This window comes from Pinus tabuliformis, chromosome 1_2 (assembly GCF_031772625.1).
Source record: "Pinus tabuliformis cultivar Carrire ecotype Pingquan chromosome 1_2, CPIR1, whole genome shotgun sequence".
Lineage (NCBI taxonomy): Eukaryota > Viridiplantae > Streptophyta > Pinopsida > Pinales > Pinaceae > Pinus > Pinus tabuliformis.
This window is the reverse complement of record NC_142298.1, coordinates 722,785,105-722,806,457: the sequence shown is the minus strand read 5'-3', so window position 1 is coordinate 722,806,457 and position 21,353 is coordinate 722,785,105. Positions and strand designations below refer to the sequence as shown.

The following is a 21,353-nucleotide window of genomic DNA, read 5'->3' as shown; positions in this document are numbered from 1 at the left end:
AAAAGGAGGTCGCTGACAAAGAATGAAACCAAAAAGTAGAACAGAGATTGTAGCGAAGTGAAACAGGTGTGAAACACCTCATACTGCAAAAAAGAAGGTTGCTGCAAGGTCATTGAAGGGAAAACTTGTATTCAAATTTTGAAGAATAACGTAGTCTAAGAGTCAAATCAGAGCGTTATTAACACTCACCCAAAGCACGAGAGGAGATATAGCGTTACTAACGCTAAACAGTTAGACGAAAGCTCGCATTAGTTGAGATTCCTTACACTTCTTTCGGCCTCACGCTCCATGGCAACGATGAACAATATTAGGACAAATGTACAAGACAAAACACTCTAGTTTTGATTTTTTGATTCAAATGTCGAACTTCACGAGTTTTAAGAAAGGTACTCGTGACTCCTTTCAAAATACGTTTATATGTTTAATGAATTATTTTTTTAAACGTATGATTTAAAAAAGGAAGGTGGCCTTGTTATATTTTAAAAAGGATTATTAAAAAAACGCTTTGTTATAAACAAATTTAAAAGTTTTTTTTTTTTTTTAAATTAAAAAGTGGGTAGGAAAATATTTTTTTTTAAAATAAAAATTTAGGAAGGAAAAGGAGATTTTCTTTTAATTTTCGAAAGGAGATTTGCAAGAAAAGGTGCACATTTTGCATTCAAAGGAATGGCTTCTTCTAACGCTTTGCCACAGACCTCGACTCTTCTTGGAAAAAATTTTGAGTTTTGGTTTTTGAGAATGAAGACGTTTCTGTAAGCCCAAGAGTGTTGGGATACACTTCAGACTCCCTATGTAGAGCCGACTCAAGAAGCATGGGAGGCCATGACTAATAATCAGAGGAATGCAACTATTGAACTCAGAAAGAAAGAACAGAGAGCCAAATGTTGGATACAAAACTCAGTCGATGACTCTATTTTTTGATAAAATAAGAGGGGCATCCACAACACATGAAGGTTGGGAAATATTGAAAATTGTGTATCAAGGTAATGATACAGTGAAGATAGTGAAATTACATACATTGAGATCACGGTTTGAAAACCTAAAGATGACTCACACAGGAAATTTTGATCACTTCATGAATAGATTCGTGGGAATAGTCAATCAGATGAAGCTCATCGGTGAAACCATTTCAGATGAAAAAATTGTTTAGAAATTACTTCAAAGTCTGCCTAAGAAATACGACATGATTATAATTACCATTCTGGAATCCAAAGATTTTACAACTTTCGCAGTAGAATAGTTGACTGGATCGCTTCTAGCACACGAAACAAGACTCAACTTAACAAATGATTCCATGGAAGAAGCTTTCAAAGCACAACTTTCTTTTGGGAGAGGCAGAGGAAATAGAGGTGGAAACAAGAGAGGCAAAGGCATATCATAACATTATCATGCAACAGAGCAGTGAAGACCTCCACAAAACCAAACTCAAAGAAGAAGATCATGGAGAAAATATAATGACTAATGTTATTACTGCAAGAAATTTGGGCATTATGAACATGAATGCAAAAATAAACAGCCAAATCAACACAAAGGCAATGTCTGTCTCTCCAATAATGAAGGAGAATCCTCTGAAACAATGTTTCTTTCATGAAATCTTTCTGAAGACACTCACAATAAGGATCGTTGGTTACTGGACAGTGGTTGCAGCAATCATATGTCAGGTAACAAAAATATACTTTCTTATCTTGTTGATTCCATAATATCAGAAATTATTCTTGTAGATCATTCTATTGGAAATACTGAGAGGGGGGTGAATCAATATTTCGTATTATTTATTTATTTTTTAATTGTTCTAGTGATTGCCAACAACATGTATAGATATGTGTATGTATACACAGAACACAAAAATCAACAGCTGAAATTAATGCTTTTATTAAAACTCAAAACCGTGCAATGAAATAAATACAAGTATAAATCTAATTGTGAATAGTTGCCAAGCTCCAACTTGGACTTCAGTGAGGCTCCAACCTCCAGAGCACCAACTCCGTTTTGCAGTGGTTCTAAACTTAGGAGCACCTACCCCCAATGACTTCAGTCCAGTTCAGTTCTGGGGCTCCAACCTCTTTGGCTCCAACCCAACCTTAGTATAAACAGGTATGATGTTGCACACTATTCAGCTGAGATTGTCTCACACTTGCTCTTCTACCTCTACTGCTCCTACTGCCTCTACATCCTCTGATGCTTCTACTACCTCACACTTTGGTTCTTCACCACACCAACAGCAACAACAATTCTCTGTTTTTATTGTTTTATACATTCTCATGCCTTTGTCCATTCGTTTCCTCTTACTCAATGGCTCTTTGGCTTCCTCCTCGCTCACTTGAGCTTCGGCTTCCTCAACACTCGCTCGACCTTCCAGCTTCCCTCCTCCATTCGCTTTATCTTCCTCATGATTACCTTCGATTGATGGTGTCACGAAAATATAATGTCCTTGTGGAGGTGTTTCAGCAGCGCTGAAATATAATGTCGTCGCGGAGGTGTTTCAGCAATGTCGAAACTGGTGTATTGGCAAATTTTTTACAAGTGTCAGTGTTTCAGCAATGGAGAAATTGGTGTTTCAGCAACTTTTCTCTAAGTGTTTCAATAGTGTTCAACAGCTGCAGCAGCCTTCACCAGCGTTCACCAACAACTTCATACAATGCTTAACTACATCTGCTCCTCTTGGCTCCTCTTCGCTCTGTGTGCTCCTCTTATTTGGCTTTGTCTCCTTCCTTGAATATTGCCATATTGACATCAATGACAATCTGTGTCCAAGAATCTCCCCCTTTGTTATTGATGGCAATATTCTTCTGCTCTCTCTCTCCCCCTTTGACATCAATGGCAAAGGAATGCATACAGACTCCCCCTATCAACCTGCTCCCCCTGTCCTGCTACATCTTTATGAATGAACTTGAGTGATGATAAAGAAATAACCCCCATATTTTGATGCAGATGTTTGAATGCTTCTCGAGGAAGATGTTTTGCGAAAATATCAGCTATCTGCTCCTTAGTACTCATATATTCTAGGACAATGTTTTGTTCAGCTACTTGCTCATGGAGGAAATGATACTTGATTGGTATGTGTTTGGTTCTTGAGTGGATCACTGGATTTTTGCTAAGATTGATAGCACTTGTGTTGTCACAATAGACAGTAATTGGTTAATCTGTACATATGTCGAGATCTTTTAGAGCTTCCTTCAGCCATAGTATCTGAGTACAATAGTTTGTTGCAGCAATATACTCGACTTCGTTGTGGATAATGATATGGATGACTGTTTTTCGCTGAGCCAGGATACCAAACAGTCTCCTAAGAAGAATTCATTTCCACTAGTACTTTTCCGATCATCTATACTTCCAGCCCAATCAACATCGGTGTATGCAGTTACAGTCAGCGTTGAGTTCTTTGGGTACCAAAGACCGAAATCAGAAGTTCCCTTCAGATATCTGAGAATTATTTTTATAGCTAATAAATGGGATTGTTTGGGAGCAGATTGAAATCTTCCCACCATTTCTACTGCTTGCATTATGTCTGGTCATGTAGCTATAAGTAAAGAAGGGCTCCGATCATTGACCTGTAATGAGTTGCATTCACTAGAGGGGAGTCATCATCTTTGCTCAGTTTGCAGTTTGTGGTCATAGGTGTGCTCATGGGTGCACAGTCCTCCATTCCATATTTTTTGAGCATGTCTTTTAGATATTTGGTTTGAGATATACACAATCTTGCTTTGGTTTGAGATATTTGAAGTCCGAGAAAGTGGGACAGCTCTTCTATCATTGACATCTCAAACTCTTTTGACATGTTTTGAGAAAATTCATGGCTCATTTCATCATTATTACTAGCAAAAATCAGATCATCGACATAAACAAGAGCAGCTAGTAACTTACCTTGATCTGTCTTTATGTATAGATTACTTCCAGCCACTCCCTTTTCGAAGTCTTGTTGTTGTAGGTAGTGATCCAATCTTGCATACGAAGCTCTAGGAGCTTGTTTCAATCCATATAAAGCCTTTTTCAACTTACAAACTAGGTCCTTTCCTGCTATCAGATGAAAACCTTCTGGCTGCTCCATGAAGACTTCCTCTTTGAGTTCCCGATTTAGAAATGCCGATTTCACGTCCATTTGATAGATTTTGAATCCTTTTGAGCAAGTAAATGCTAAGAACATCCTGATAGCTTCCATGCGGGCCACTGATGCAAATGTCTCTTTAAAGTCAATTCCTTCAATTTGTGAATAGCCTTTGCAGACAAGTCTTGCCTTGTTTCTGATAACCTGTCCTTCCTCATTCATTTTATTTTTGAACACCCATTTGGTTCCTATTATGTTTTTGTCCTTTGGACGAGGTACTAGCTCCCATGTCTTGTTCTTCTCAATTTGGGACATTTCTTCTTCCATGGCTTTTACCCAATGAGGATCCTTACTTGCTTCTACAAATGTTTCTGGTTCTATCATAGATAGGAGGGCAATGAATTTTCTCTTCAGTGAGGTTGTTATCCTTCTTTGGGTCTACACACCTTCATCTCTATTGCCAATGATCTGTTCTTTTGGATGATATCTTTCGACATACTTCATCTTTGAAGGGGTATGAGGTGGTTCTCTTTTCTCTTCTTCTTCATCATCAACTATCTCTTCTTCTTTAGGTTCTTCTTCTTCAAGGAGAAAGTCATCTTCATGTTCTTCAATTTCCTTTTCTGGAAGTTCTTCATCAACCTTTACATCAATGCTTTCCACTATTTTCTTCAGTCGATAATTGTAGCACTTGTAAGCCTTGCTCCGTGTAGAGTATCCAAGAAATATCCCTTCATCAACCCGAGAATCAAACTTTCCTGGTGAACCATCATTTATTTTTATGAAGCACTTGCTTCCAAAAATCTTGAAATACTTCACCGAAGTAGGTCTTCCGTTCCATAGCTCATAAGGAGTTTTTTCACAATTTGGTCTTAATTGAGTTCGATTCAGTGTATAGACAACTGTCCCTACTACTTCTCTCCAGAATCTAGGTTGTAAGTCTCTTGCTAATAGCATAGTTCTTGCCATTTCTTAGACTGTTTCGTTTCTTCTTTCAACTACCCCATTTTGCTGAGGTGTTCTGGCAGCCAAGAATTCTCTTTTAATTCCATGAATGTTACAGAATTCACTAAACTCGTTTGATGTGAACTCTCCTCCTCTGTCTATTCTGAGGCATTTAATTTTTGAATCTTTTTCATTTTCTACAAGGGCTTTTAGCTTCTTAAAACAATCAAAAGTTTCAGATTTATACTTTATGAAATATATCCACATCATTCTAGTATAATCATCAACAAATAACACAAAGTACCTTTCTCCATGGAGTGCTTGATTTCTAGTTGGCCCACACACATCAGCATGGAAGATTTCCAAGGGCTTCGATGTATAGTGTTACTTTGTCTTATGGCTGGTTCTGGTCTGCTTTCCATGTTGACAAGGACCACATACTCCCTGATTTGGTTTGAATAGTTTTGGGATGTCTCGTACAGCTTTGATCTTGCTGATATTGATTAGATTTTCGAAGCTTGTATGCCCAAGTCGCTTGTGCCACAACCAACTCTCATCTGTCTGACTCACGTAGCATTTATTTTCTTGAATCTTTTTTCAGTATTTAAATGTTGTTTGGTGTTCTCACCCCTTTTTCACAAGTTTCCTTGAGGCAGAGTTCCTTATTTCACAGTCTTTGGTGCTGAAAATAACCTTATGTGCTTGATCACAGATTTGGCTGACACACAAGAGGTTGTGTTTGAGTTCATCAACTAGCAGAGCATCTTGAGCTTTTCCTTTTCCATTGATTAGAGTAACTGTTCCTTTTCCTGTAATTCTTCCTGATCTTCTTCCAAAGGACACATTCCCTTCCTTTTTTCTCAGTGAGACAAACTTCCTTCTATCTCCTGTCATGTGTCTGGAGCACCCACTATCTACAAACCACTGGTTTTCATTATTTTGAGCATATAGAGCCAGGCCGCATTTGTCCATGCTGGGGTTCTTGCTACTTGTATTTCTTCCTTTAAGTGGGAAATCTTGTCCATAGTGTCCATTATTGTAGCAAAAAGAGCAAATCAGATCAAATTTGGTCAAGGGATCAAATGGATTGAACGTTTTGATTTGTCCCTGCCTTTTGGGGGCATATGAGTTGATTATTCAGTCCTTTAGATTTGTCTCTTCACTTCTGCAAGCCATACAATGTCTGGCTTGATGACCGAAGTTTTTACAGTGAAAGCAATGTCTAAGAAAGATGGTTTTGTACTTGTTGAAGCAACCATGATTTGAGTTGATTTCCATCCTGGGAATTACTCCTCCCTCGTTTTTCGGATTTGCGATGGGCCCTTGGTGGAGTACAGTTTTGTATTTGCTGTAGTGTCCATGATTCGACTCCACATTCTTCTTTGGAGTAATTCTCTCTTCATTCTTGGGGTTTGGGATGCACTTTTGATAACATATTTTTCCATCTTTTGGATTGCAGGAAAGTGCATTGGCATAGCTTTTCACACTATTCTTAGTGCTTGAGGATTCTCCTTTGAAACCTATTCCAGACTTGTCATGTTGAGGTTTTTGATTTTTCAGAATAGTCTCAATTATTTGAGAGCTTTTACAACCCTTTTTAATTTGCTCCAACTCCTTTCTCAAAGATACTATTTCAACCTCGCGTTCTTCACAAGTCTCTTCTTTTTCTTTAAGGTTTGATTCCAAGAAATCTTCTCTCCTTCTTATTTCCTCGTTTTCCACTTTGAGAGAAATGATTTTGTTCCGTAGTTTCTCATTTTCTTCAATGGTGCTTATTAATAGTTCATCTACATTTCTTTCCAGCCCTGAGTCATCATCATTTGTGAGTGCCATGAATAATGCTTCTTGCCTTTCATCATGATCACTTTCCTCATCTGATTTCTTTTTGATGACCGTAAACTCATCCTCATCAGACTCATCTTGCTTGGAGAGAAGTTTTTCTTATTGAACCCTTTCTTTTTATGTGCCATTCTTTTAGAATTTCTTTCATCATCACTATCATGTTTGTGAGGACATTTTGCTGCATAATGACCTATTTTACCACATTTAAAACAGATAAGAGGATACTTGCCTTTAAGCTTAGATCCTCTCTTCAGCGTTCGTACAAATTGAGCCAATTCGGATTCCACATCATACTCATCCCTACAGTCATTCTTTTCTTTCCCCTTCTTTGACTTTGAGGCCTTGAATGCTGCATCTTTGGAGCTTGGGCCACCTTTCCTCATTTCATAGGCAGTGAGAATTCCATGGAGTTCATCCATTTTGAGGGTATCTAGATCCTTTGCTTCTTCTATAGTGCTTATTTTGGAGTCAAATATGTCTAGAAGAGACCTTAATACCTTTTGAACAATGGTACTTTCTTCAACTTTTTCGTCCAATCCTTTCAGGGAATTACCACTTCAGCTACTCGGAGTAGGTATGCTGCAATGTCTTCTTCATCTTCTATCCTCAAGCTTTCAAATTGTCTTCGGTGAGTTTGAAGCTTTGCCTTTTTTACTTTTGAGTCTCCATCGTACAAGCAAACTAGCTTCTCCCACATTTCTTTAGCAGATGTACAGTGCATGATTTTTGTAAAATCAGAATCGGTAATTCCACTAGTGATGGAGTTCATGGCCTTTGCATTTGCGATGTAGGCTTTCCTCTCGTCTTGGTTCGTTGGAAGAGTGGTAGTCATTTTGTATTCATTTTGAACAAAATGCCAGACTTTGGGTCCAAGGGACATTAAATAGTAGGTCATTCTTTTCTTCTAGAAACCAAAGTTAGTGCCATCAAATAGAGGAGGTCTTCCTGATGCTTCGTGATTTCTCATCATGGCTGCGGATCCTTCTTCAAGCTGTTAGGCTAATATGAAGAAGCCTGCTCTGATACCAATTTTTGGAAATACTGAGAGGGGAGTGAATCAGTATTTCTTATTATTTATCTATTTTTTAATTATTCTAGTGATTGCAAACAACATATATAGATATGTGTATGTATACACAGAACACAGAAATCAACAGCTGAAATTAGTTCTTTTATTAAAACTCAAAACAATGCAATGAAATAAATACAAGTATAAATCTGGTTGTGAATAGTTTCCAAGCTCCAACCTGGACTTCAGTGAGGCTCCAACCTCGAGAGCACCAACTCTATTTTGCAGTGGTTCTGCACTTAGGAGCACCTACCCCCAATGACTTTAGTCCAGTTCAGTTCTGAGGTGCCAACCTCTTGGGCTCCAACCCAACCTTAGTATAAACAGGTATGCTGCTGCACACTATTCAGCTAAGATTGTCTCACTCCTGCTCTTCCGCCTCTGCTGCTCCTACTGCCTCTACAGCCTCTGCTACTTCTACTACCTCACACTCTGGGTCTTCACCACACCAACAGCGACAACAGTTATCTGTTTTTACTATTTTATACATTCTCATGCCTTTGTCCATTCGTTTCTGCTTACTCAATGGCTCTTTGGCTTCCTCCTCGCTCGCTTGAGCTTCCGCTTCCTCAACACTCGCTCGACCTTCTGGCTTCCCTCCTCCATTCACTTTATCTTCCTCATGATTACCTTCGATTGATGGTGTCACGAAAATATAATGTCGTCGCGAACGTGTTTCAGCAAAACTGAAATATAATGTCATCGCGGAGGTGTTTCAGCAACACCGAAATTGGTGTTTCAGCAATGTCGAAACTAGTGTATCGGCAATTTTTTCACAAGTGTTGGTGTTTCAGCAATGGAGAAATTGGTGTTTCAGCAACTTTTCTCCAAGTGTCTCATCAGTGTTCAACAACTGCAACAGCCTTCACAGCGTTCACCAACAACTTCATACAATGCTTAACTACCTCTACTCCTCTTGGCTCCTCTTGGATCTATGTGCTCCTCTTCTTTGGCTCTGTCTCCTTCCTTGAATATTGCCATATTGACATCAATGACAATTTGTGTCCAACACCTTCTTGCATTAAAGTTGAAGGAAAAGTTATTGTTCCTATTCTTACTAAGCAAAATCAGCAGAAATACATTCTTGATGTCTATTATGTTCCAAATATGAAGCATAACCTCATTAGTGTAGGACAACTGTTGGAACATGGTTATGCTGTAATATTTCAAATGAACATAGCTTATATCTATAACAAATCTCCAAATAGAAAACTAATAGATAAGGTTGGAAAAACCAGGAATAGGATGTTTACTTTGACTCTTAGAAGTCGAAATCTCTCACATTTTTGTCCACAATGCGTTAAGAATAGATGACTCTCGGCTATGGCATTCTAGATATGGCCACATACCATTCAAGAGTCTAATTTAGCTTCAGAAATAATCAATCATCATTGGTCTCCCTGATATGAATGAAAAACATTGTAATTGTGAAATTTGCGTTCTATCCAAGCATAAAAGAGACAACTTTCCCAAATCTTCCTCTAGAGAAAAAGTTCCTTTAGAGCTTGTCCATAGATATATATGTGGCCTAATGTAGACATAGTCCATTAGTGGTATTCTTTATTTTTTGACATGCATTTATGATTATAGTAGGAATACATGGGTGTATTTTCTCAAAAACAAATCAAATACATTCTCAAGGTTCAATGAAGAAGCAAAAAAAGAAAGTAGAAAGCCTTTGAAAGTACTAAGATCCGATAGAGGAGGAGAGTACAAATCCAATCACTTCAAAGCTTTTTGTCAACAACAAGGAATCATAATGCAAAGTGCAACAATATATACTCCAAAATAGAACGGAATAGCAGAAAGGAAAAATCAGTCGATCATTAACTTGGCTAGATGTATGTTTCGTGAGAAGAAGTTGTCAAACAATTATTGGGCTGAAGAAGTTTTGACAATAGTGTATGTTCTCAATGGATCTCCAACAACCAGTCTCCAAGATACAGTACCTCAAGAAGCATGGGATGGTAATAAGGTAAATGCATCTCACTTTATAATTTTTTGGTTAGTAGCATTTTCACATGTTCCTTAGAAGCTAAGAAAGAATCTTGATGATAGGAGTGAAAGATGTATTTTTGTATGCTATAGTGAGTAGTTAGAGGCCTACAAACTTTATAATCCAGTTGCAAAGAAATTTGTTTTAAGAAAAGATGTAAATTTGTTTGGAAATAAATCTTGGTATGATCAAGTTGATGAACCTTTAAGTTAGTTTTTTTATCCACCAAGCCACCAAGATTATAAGTTGAAGAAGAACCATACCATTATGAAAATGGTACATCTTCAAGTAGTGAATCCACCAGTGATTCAACATCTTCATAAGACAATCAAAAAACAAGAAGAATCCCAGAAATATATGAGCAGGAACATGAGTTTGACCAGCAAAATATGTTTGCATTTCTTTCATCTCAACCAACTCATTTTGAAGAAGAAGTTAGAGAAACGAATTGGGTAGATGCAATGAACCAAGAAAGTTTTGCCATAGAGAAGAATTAGACTTGGGAATTAGTTGATCTCCCAAGCAACAAAACCAAAATTCATGTAAAATGGGTATATAATACCAAGCTGAATGAAAAAGGAGAGATTGAGAAACATAAAGAAAGGTTGGTTGCCAAAGGATTATCACAACAGTTTTATGTCGACTATGGTGAAACCCTTGCTCCAGTAGCAAGGTTAGACACTGTTAGAACCATTTTTTCCACAACAGTTCAACACAAATGGAAATTCTCTTAGCTTGATATAAAATCTACTTTCATAAATGGTATATTGTAAGAAGAAGTTTATGTAGAGCAACATCCTAGTTTTGAAGTTCCAGGACAGGAGCATCAGGTATACAGTTTGAAGAAAGCCTTGTATAGTTTGAAACAAGATCCAAGAGCCTGGTACAGTCACATTGACACCTATCTCATCAAAAGTGGTTTTTGCATAAGCAATCATGAGCCAACTTTGTGTACCAAAATGCATGAAGGTAAAATTCTTATTGTATGCCTTTATGTAAATGATCTTCTTTATATAGGAAATATGATGTTAGAGGATTTCAAAGCAACAATGCAAGAAGAGTTTGATATGACAGATCTAGGAGTCATGAAATAATTCTTAGGCATTGAAATTCACCAATATGCTAATGGAATTTTTGTCGGTTAGCAAAAATATGCTACTGATATCATCCAAACCTACAGATACACCAATTTCTCAAGGTACAAAACTGAGCAAAGAAGATGTTGCACCACCAGTTGGTTCCATACTATATAAAAGTCTAGTTGGTAGCTTGTTATATGTCACTTCAACTAGACCTAATATTATGTTTGCAACCAGTTTTGTTTCCAGGTTTATGCGGTCACCTAAGATTTCTCATTGGAAGGTTATAGAAAGGATCTTAAGGTATATTGCAAGCACAATAGATTATGGTTTATTTTATACACATTCTAAAAATTGTTCACTTTCGGGTTATACTGATAGCGATTATGCAGGGAATTTAGATGATCACAAAGGCACCCCAATGTATGCTTTTCATCTTGGAACCAATCTGATTTCATCGACATCCAAGAAATAGTCAATCGTTGCAATATCTTCTGCAAATGCAGAATATGTAGCAACAAATTCAGCAATTTGTCAAGTTGTGTGGTTGAGAAGATTATTGAAAGATATTTCAAACATTCAGAAGCAGCCAACTCCAATCTACTGTGATAACAATTCAACATTTTCTTTATAAAAAAATCATGTTTTCCACAAGAAAGGAAAGCACATTGACACTCGTTTTCATTTCATCCATGAGCTTGTCAATGATGGGGACCTAGTACTTTCTTTTTTTGGTTCTGAAGATCAATTAGCATATATTTTCACACAGCCACTCTGCAAGTATTTGAATTTCAAAGAGAAAACCTAGGGATTGTAAGTGTCTCTACATGTAACAGTTCAGATTAGGAGATGTTGAGATATTAATGTCAGTGTTAGTTAGTTGTCAGTTGGGTGTCATCACATTTGATTTTGTTGTCTGCAAGGTGTCATAGAGAGTTTAGTTTTACTTGAGTTCTACTCCATAGGTGTCGATTTTTACTTTAGTCATTTATTATTGATGTTTACAATGTAATCTATTTAGTGATTTTGAATATTGAAAAGAACAATCTCTATTCCACTTTTTGGTTTCATTCTTTGTGAGATGAGTGATTGCTACTTTCACTAAAACAATCTCATGGATATCCACCCCAAGGAATCACTTTAAATCCGGCCTATTTATATGACTAGCCTAACCACAAGAAATTTGTGACCTCCCATTAGCTAATCCTTGCTAATTAACTAGAGCTAATTAAACTAACCCTTAAAACTACATAATTAAAAGTAATAAAACTATATAATTAAAAATAATTATAAATGAATAAATATAATTTAAAATAATTATGAATATAAATATTTGAGATACTCAATAGTATTTCATATTTGGATTTCCGTTTTTAACTTGTAAAATTAATTAATACATACATTTTATTATCATTACATAATAATTATTTAGAATTATACTTTATATTAAATAATTACTTAATTGTTTTTTAGCAGCCCGCTAAAAAACAATTTCGAGAAAAATACAAAAAGCAAAAACAAGTGGCATTGCCAGCAGCCGTCTAAATAAACAATTTAGAGAAATAAAAAGATAATTAATTTCGCTTATGAGGATGTGAGAGGAGAATTAATTCCCTTCCGAGGTCATTAGGTCAACGCAATATGAAACTCAAACTCTGTGAGACATGAGTCCTGTTAGCTTTTCAATCGTTTGGCTAAGTCTTTAGTTATCATATGCAGACGGAGTGCCAAAGGTGTAGCGTTGTGGTTCTTTGCTCTGGGGAGATCGATCAGGCGAGAGAATACTGAGCTCGAGCGCTCATTCCCAACATTTTGGATCTTCTTCGTTATTCAGTATTCGATGGCAGAACTTAACTTGACACCAGACCCTGAGCCTACAGCATTGGCATCCTCCTCCACACCCACTTCACATGGCAATAGGAACAACTATGTCTATGATGTATTCACAAGTCACCGCGGTCCTGACGTCAAGAAAGGCCTGGCCAGCCATATCTACCGTCGCCTTACTCTACATGGATTGAGAGTGTTTTTGGACCGTGAGGAATTGCAAGAGGGGGAGAGGATGACTCCTCAAATCGAACGGGCTATTCGAACAACCTCGGTCCATGTGGTAATTTTTTCTCCAGGATATGCAAATTCACACTGGTGTCTCGATGAAATCCTACTCGTCTTGGAGTCAGGATCAACCATTCTTCCTGTCTTCTACAATGCTGAACCTTCAGAACTTACGTGGACGCGGGGCGGAGATAGAGTGTCTGCTCAAACCCTCAGCATCCTGCTGTGTATACCCTTGAGCATCCTATTAAGATTACTCCCATGTGCTCTCTTAAGTATCATCCTATGCATCATCCTGTGCAGCCGGCGCCGAAATGGAATGTATGCCCGATCACTGAGCACACTCCAAAAGGAAGACAACATTCGATTCTCGAAACAATAAAAAGAAGCCACGACATGACTCTACAACTATTGAGAAATGGAGGAAAGCTCCTTATGATGTTTCACAAATAAGCGGCTTTGAGCTGAATGCATGTAACGGGTAAGGCTCCCATTTCTTTTGAGTGAGTGTTTTCTAACCATTTTATGTTTTGCTTTTTGTAGTATGACGATTTCTTTTTTTTGAGTGAGTATTGTTTAACAATTTTATGTTGTTTTTGGGTTTGGTATTGTGAGTTATAAAACTATTTTATATTTTGGGTTTTGGGATAGAAATACACTAAGGTGATATAATTGTCAATGAAATTACATGTAATTGTCAGTGAAAAAAATTTAATTTTTTTTGTGGGGTATTTTAAAATATAATTGTGAATAATCTTCTAAATTTTGATGGTTTAAAATGTAATTCTTACTCTTGAATAATTTAAATTATACGTGTTATATAACTCAAATCTGTAATTTAACAAATTTTTATCCCATTTGAAATATCACAAACAATATACCAAAAATGTTCGAATTAATGGAGATTAGGCGATTATTGTTATGTAGTTATGATTGTGCTTTTCTTGGATATTCAGTTCCTATTATTTAGGGATTTGATTTACTATCCCTAACAATGTGTATCTATTTATTATTAGAGTTTAATGTGAAGCCTAAGTGCAATATTTGCTTGTAGGAGCTCCTGGTGATCCGCACCTGTGAGCTCCTCTTGTGTTGTTTGCCAATTCATGTCTTCTATATGCAACTGTTGACATGGTATCAGAGCTGCAGGAAGGAGAGGCCTGTATGATGAGTTGAGGAATATAAAATTGGGATGTCGTCACATGTGAATGAAGAGTACTCGCGACGATACTATTCGAGACTATGCGATTTTTATATTCAGACATCGTCGCAGGTTTCTGGTGTACAACCACGACAATTAAAGCAGTGGAAAAGTAGTGGCTGCGGTGGTTAAAGACTGCGTTTGTTTGCTGCGTTAAATTTGAGGAGAGGAGATTAAATTTGTGCCTGCGTTTGAAGGAGATTAACGGTGGTTGTCTTTTCGCAACACATTGCCACAAGTGAAGTTTTTTTTTAAATTGTAAAGTATTTATCCATCTTTTTTAAAGCCACTCTTTACTTTAAAGCTTTAGGTGGATTTTTTTTTACCCACCTTTTTTTACATTAAAGCTTTACGCGGATTTCTGAATTTGGGAAGATTTTTTAATTAAAGATTTTAATTCTTTAATTGAAAACAAAAAGGAATTTCATTATTTTTTTAAGGAATCCTTATTTATTAAAAAAGGGAGTTTATTTTGGAGTGATCTTTTTTAAAAAGAAAAAGAGGATCTGGAATTCTTTTAAGTGAAATTGGAGGAGGGCAATTTTTTTTTTTTTTTTTTTTTTTTTGTGAAGGAAATTTGCAGTGAACAGGGTATTTTTTTTACATTTGAGGTTTGCTCAAATTGTTGAAGATTTTATTCATTCAAGATGAATAATCAAATTGCCGAAGCTTATCTCAATGACAGTAATAAGTTTGATGGTTCCAATTACACAAATTGGAAATTTAAGCTCTAGACTCTACTTGAGGGACACAATGCTTATAGCATTGCCATCAGTGATGAAGTCAAGTTGACTACTGCAACTGGTGGATCGAATACAACAATTCAAGACTAGGAGAAAACGGAGATGAAGGCAAAGGTGCTATTCAAGTTATCAGTGAAAGATTGCATCATCCCTCACATTCGAGATTGAAAAACAACGAATGACATCTGGACAGTTCTCAAAGAGGTGTATGAGGTCAAGAACACCAGTCGAACCTTGTTACTCAGGAAGAAGATTTTCTCAATCAAGATGGAGGAGAATGAGTCTGTTTCTTCATTCATATCTCGGACAAAGGAAGTTAAAGATAAACTATCTGATATCGGTAAAATCGTGGCAAATGATGATCTAGTGACAATTATCATGAATGGCATGACAGATGATTATCAGATGTTTATAACTAGATTGAATGCAAGAGAAAAGCCTCCAGGCTTTGAAGAGCTCTTTGGGATTTTGCTACAGGAAGAGGAAAGGAGGTTGTCTCTCAAACCTCAAAATTCAGATCTTGCATTGATGACAAAGTTCAAGCCAAAAGGGAAAGCAGTGGTTGATCGCAGGAGAGGTAGCGCATCAAAAAAAAGGACACCACAAGGTATGACCTCACATAAACATGACTTTGCTCCTAAATGTTTTTATTGTGATAAGATAAGCCATATTGCTAAATTTTTCCATAAGAAAAACACAAATGTGGAGAGGTACAAACAGAGAAGACATGCAGGTCATTTGGCTGATGTAGATGAAAAACAAAATCAAGATGTCAGATTGTTTATGGTTGAGGCTGAGACTGCTTTAGCTAATGAGGACGATGAATTAGATATTTGGTTCGTAGATTCTGGAGCCTCCTCCATTATGACAGGTGAAAAGCAATGGTTCAAAAATTTCAGAGAATCCAACACTGGAGTAAAAGTATACCTTGGAGATAAAAGAGGGTACGAGATCAAGGGACATGTAGATGCCCTTGTTACTCTACCTGATGGAAAGATCCGGAATATATTTGATGTGTGGTATATTTATGGTATTAAGAAGAATCTAATGTCTGTGTCAAAGATTACAAATTAGGATCTCAAGGTAGAATTCTTTAAATCTCATTGTATTATTAAAGACTTGTTGGACCAGATGAAGCCTATTGCTATAAGTTTTCATATAGGAGGACTCTACAAACTGGATGTGAAGAGTATGCCACAACAAGCCTTGATGTCATCGGATAAGTCTGCTGAAAATTTGTGGCATCAACGACTTAGGCATATCAATTTCAGTGACCTCCTTCTATTGCAGAACAAAGGTATGGTAGATGGTCTTCCTGTTTTGAAAAAGTTGCATATTGATTGTGAGGCATGTGCATTCGGTAAATAACATAGAGATGAATTTCCTACTATTAAAGATAGGAAATGGAGGGATATACTCGAACTTGTACACATTGACTTATGTGGCCCGATGCAGACAAGATCGTTAGGGGGGCCCTACTACTTTTTAATCTTTCTTGATGACTGTACAAGATTCACATGGGTATATTTTCTTAAATAGAAGAGTCATGCTTTTGAATATTTGAAGCAATTGAGAAAGATGATTGAGAAGCAGACAGGAAAGTTCATCAGGATTCTTTGATCAAATCAAGGCAGAGAATTCAAGAAAGGGGTTTTCATCAAATATTGCAACAAGCATGGGAAACAACAACAATTTACAACACCTTACACTCCTCAACAGAATGGAGTAGCTGAGAGGAAAAATAGAACACTAGTGGAGTGTGCTCGCAGTATGTCGAAAGGTAAGAATCTAACTAATGGTTTTTGGGCAGAAGCTATCAATACTGCAATATATTTGAAGAATAGGAGTCCTACTAAAAGTATTGATTATAAAACTCCTTTTAAAGCATTGTTTGGCTTCAAGCTTGCAGTAAGTCACCTTAGAGTATTTGGTTGTAAAGATTTTTTGCATGTTCCCAAAGAGAACAGGAAGAAGTTAGATTCAAATGCCATTAAATGTGCCTTCATTGGATACTACAGTGAGTATAAGGCTTATAAAATGTTTGATCCTTATACTCACAAGGTGTTTGTTAGTAGAGACGTAGTATTCCATGAACAGGTTGATGATGGAAATCATGTTCAAAACAATGAAGAATGGAATGAACCCTTACTTTCAGATGAGGATAGTGAAATAGGGATCAGTTAGCAACAACAACAGCAGCGGGAACAACAACAGTAAGAACAACAGTAGCAGCAGCAGGATAAAGAGGAAGAAATCGAGTTCAGTCCACAAAGAGAAGAACATAATAGAATAATTGAACCCCTGCCGCTCAGGAGATCTAGTAGGCCGAAACAGTTACCAGCTCGATATAGGGATTGTGCGCTCATGATTAGTATGTTAAACATTTGCAGAACCTTCTAATTTTTATGAAGCTAGTAAGAGTTCTAAACAGAAGGAAGCAATGAAAGAGGAATATGAATCTATTATTAAGAACAATACTTGGGATCTAGTAAAGCTTCCTAATGATAAACAATGCATAGGTTGCAGATGGTTATTTAAGTTGAAATTTAAAGCAGATGGGTCTATTGATAAGCATAAAGCAAGGTTGGTGGCAAAGGGGTATTCCTAGAAAGAACGTATTGATTTCGAGGAAACATTTTCTCCTGTTGCAAAACTAAATACCATTAGACTAATTATTGCTTTAGCCACTAGAAATCATTGGAAAATACATCAACTAGATGTTAAATCTGCTTTCTTAAATGGTGATTTAAAAGAAGAAGTATACTTAGTGCAGCCTGAGGGGTTTCTTAAGAAGGGAGAAGAGCACTTAGTATGTAGATTAAAGAAAGCTTTATATGGTTTAAAGCAAGCTCCTAGATCCTGGTACGAAAAAATTGACTCATTTTTCCTCATGCATGGTTATAAACGAAGCAAAAATGATCCCAATGTGTACTAGGTTTAATGATGAGGGATAGATAGTGTTGATTTATTTATATGTAGATGATCTGATCATGACAGGGAGTGCAGAAAATCTCATTGAAGAAATCAAGCAGCAGTTATCACAGAAATTTGAGATGAAGGACCTTGGAGAAATGCATTACTATTTGGGTCTAGAAGTTTGGAGAGATTCAAGCCAAACTTTCTTGTCCCAGGGTAAGTATGCTAAGAGTTTATTGACTAAATTCAAAATGGATGAGTGCAAGGCTGCATTTGTGCCTTTACAGTAGAACAACAAACTTCAGGTGAATGATGGTTCGAAATATGCAGATGCAACATTGTATAGATAGTTGGTTGGTAGTCTTATTTATTTGACTACAATGAGACCAAATCTAGCCTATGCAGTGAGTGTTTTGAGTCACTTCATGACTTGACCTCATGAGAACCATTGGATTGCAGCGAAAGGAGTGCTAAGGTATCTGCAAGGAACTTCAGACTTTGGTATTTTGTATTCCGACTTATTTGATATTAGTTTGACAAGTTATATAGACTCTGATTGGGCAGGAAATTTAGATGATAGAAGATCAATTACAGGTTATGCCTTCAACATTGGGTCTGGGGTCATCTCTTGGTGTAGCAAGAAGCAACATACTGTTATCTTATCATCAGTAGAAGTAGAATATCAAGCTATGTGTGCAACAACATGTGAGGCAATTTGGTTGTGCAGACTTCTCCAAGATGCAGGAGAAGAACAAACAGAAGCTACGATTATCAATTGCGATAATCAAAGTTCCATCAAACTGGCCTATAATCCTGTGCTTCATAAAAACACTAAACACATAGACACTCAATTTCATTTTGTCAGGGAGAAGGTGCAATCCAAAGAGATTTGTGTCAAATATTGTAATTCTTGTGATAATATGGCTAATATATTTACTAAGCCTTTGGGAAGACTAAAGTTTGATTTGTTTAGGGATATATTAGGTGTGTTTAAGAACCCTTTCTCCATTAAGGGGGAGTGTTAGAATTAATGGAGATTAGGTGATTAATGTTACATAGTTGTGATTGTGCTTTTCTTGGATATTTAGTTCCTATCATTTAGGGATTTGATTTACTATCCCTAACAATGTGTATCTATTTATTATTGGAGTTTAATGTGAAGCCTAAGTGGCATATTTCCTTGTAGGAGCTCCTGGTGATCCGCACCTGTGAGATCCTCCTATGTTGTTTGCCAATTCATGTCTTCCATATGCAATTGTTGACAAAAAATACCACAAACAATATACCAAAAAATACTCTTTCAGTTCTCCATTATTGGTTTTATAGGTTTATGGTTTTTTGGTTTTTGCAAACATTACTTATCAAAATTTCTAAAATTCAGTGATGAGGGGCAGTTTCTAGATATGCTCGTCCAACAAGTTTTGTAGAAAGTTCGCAGACCACCTCTAAATGTTGCTAAATATCCATCTAGCCTGGACGACAATGTAAAAGATGTGGAAATTACAGTGTCGTTACAGAGGAAAAGCGGGAGGCCTAATATTGTGGGAATTGTGGGTCTTGGTGGGGTTGGAAAAACAACCCTCGCTAAAGAAATTTTCAACCGAGAAGGATCAAATTACTATTGCTCCTGTTTTTTATTCGATGTCAAATCCAGATCTTTGCCTTCACTGCAAAGTATCCTTATCAAGGATATGACTCAGTCTAATGTACAAATAGACAGTGTCGATGAAGGCATAGAGGAGCTCAAAAGGCATCTCCCATTTTCTCCCAAGGTTTTTCTGATTTTAGATGATGTTGATCATATTGATCAACTAGATGCATTATTTTTACCAGTTAAGGAAACCATTCATCCAGGTAGTTTACTTCTAATTACTTCTCACAATAAGGATGTGCTTACAAGCTCAGGGATTGTAGAGTCATCTGTTCACACACTAAAAGGCCTCAATCCACAGCAGTCACAAACGCTGTTTTGTTGGCATGCCTTTGGTCAGCCCCATCCTGATGTAGGATTTGAAGAAGTAATTGAAAAGTTATTAGATGTCTGTGATGGTTTGCCATTATCTATTAAAGTTCTTGGGGGATTGCTTCGTGGAAAAGATCATTTAGAGTATTGGAATGTCCACTTACACAAAACCTCCAAAGTTCTTCCTAGTGATATACAAAGCAGACTTAGAGTTAGTTACGACTCTCTAGATAAAGAGGAGAAACAAATATTCTTTGACATTGCATGTTTCTTTATAGGAGAAGACAAGGATACGGCCATAAGGATATGGGATGGATCCGGTTGGGAAGGATCACTAGATCTTCACAACTTACAGAATAGATGCCTGGCCGAGATGGACAGTGAAAACTATATAAGAATGCATGACTAGCTTAGAGACCTTGGTAGATATCTCGACAAGGAAACTTCTGGGTCTCATCTTCGGCGTTGGTGCCCAACTGATAGTCTTTCTGAACAATCAGCTGTAAGTATTTTTAATCTTTCTATCATCATTCAAAATAGCGTTGTCCCATAAAAATTGTGTCTGTGAAGTTTTGAGTTCTCAGAAAATTATCCTTATAGTTTCTAATGGTTCCTAGTGAACAATTCAGGTTCCTGGAGTTAGCAAGGTTAACAGAAATGGTTTTGAACAATTTTTTGAAACCCTAGAGCGAAGCTGCAACCCAAGCAGGTTGCAGGTGGTTAGGGCTAAAGGTTATTCGGTTGAATGTTTTTTCAATGTTGGGAGATTTCCAGAGCTAATATATCGTTGATGGGAGAACTGTCCATACTCGTCCTAACCTTCCTAGATTTCCTTGTAGAATCTACGAGTTTTGTATGTTCAGAAGATAAGTCATTTGGAAACATTGTGGAAACATGAATTTGAGGTAATCATGTTTTTTTTTAGGTATTTTTACCATTGCTGTTTTCCTTTTTGTCCATATTGTAAAAATTGATTGCACTACCATAGTGCCAAAAGGTTCAAATTTATGGGGCCGAACCCACTTTAACAATGTATGTGAACATTGCAGGCACCTCTGCAGGTAAGGGAATTGTATATTGGTGCTCCCCTTTCAAAGTTACCAAAATCCATTGGAACACTGAAGCACCTCGAAAAATTTGTACTCTACAGGAGTTACCTTGAAGCTTTGCCACATGAATTCTGTTATTTGCATTCCTTGAAACACGTGGGCTTAAAATACTGTGCAAAAATGACCTTGCTCCCAACTGAAGTTGGAAACTTAATGAGACTCCAAAGGCTTCACTTAGATGGGTGTTCTGCATTGCAGATGCTCCCAGATTTAGTTGGGAACTTAAGGAACCTCCAAGTTCTGGATTTGCGCGGGTGCTTCACCTTGCAGGCACTCCCTGACATGGTTGGGAACATGTCGAGCCTGCAAAGTATGGAATTGCATAGCTTCTCTAGTTTGCAAGCACTCCCTGAGTCGGTTGGGAATTTGGCTAGCCTCCAATGTCTCGAC

General features: G+C 37.1%; 1 protein-coding gene across 1 annotated transcript; it reads left to right on the top strand.

Annotated features, from left to right (window-relative positions):
* Window positions 1–9,814: 9,814 nt before the first annotated feature.
* On the top strand, window positions 9,815–20,263 carry LOC149207798 (disease resistance protein RPV1-like). The gene is made up of 3 exons (XM_089398150.1): window positions 9,815–9,876; window positions 12,696–13,229; window positions 19,363–20,263. Exons 1-3 carry the CDS (start codon window positions 9,815–9,817, stop codon window positions 20,261–20,263), a joined length of 1,497 nt encoding a protein of 498 aa, XP_089254276.1.
* Window positions 20,264–21,353: the final 1,090 nt, after the last annotated feature.

Excerpts from the sequence above, each read along its gene's own strand:
- LOC149207798 (XM_089398150.1), top strand. The coding sequence starts at position 9,815 with ATGGATCTCCAACAACCAGTCTCCAAGATACAGTACCTCAAGAAGCAT. Across the intron at positions 9,877-12,695 it reads AAGCATGGGATGGTAATAAG|ACGGAGTGCCAAAGGTGTAG; the intron begins GTAAATGCATCT and ends TATCATATGCAG. Across the intron at positions 13,230-19,362 it reads ACGCGGGGCGGAGATAGAGT|CCTGGACGACAATGTAAAAG; the intron begins GTCTGCTCAAAC and ends ATATCCATCTAG.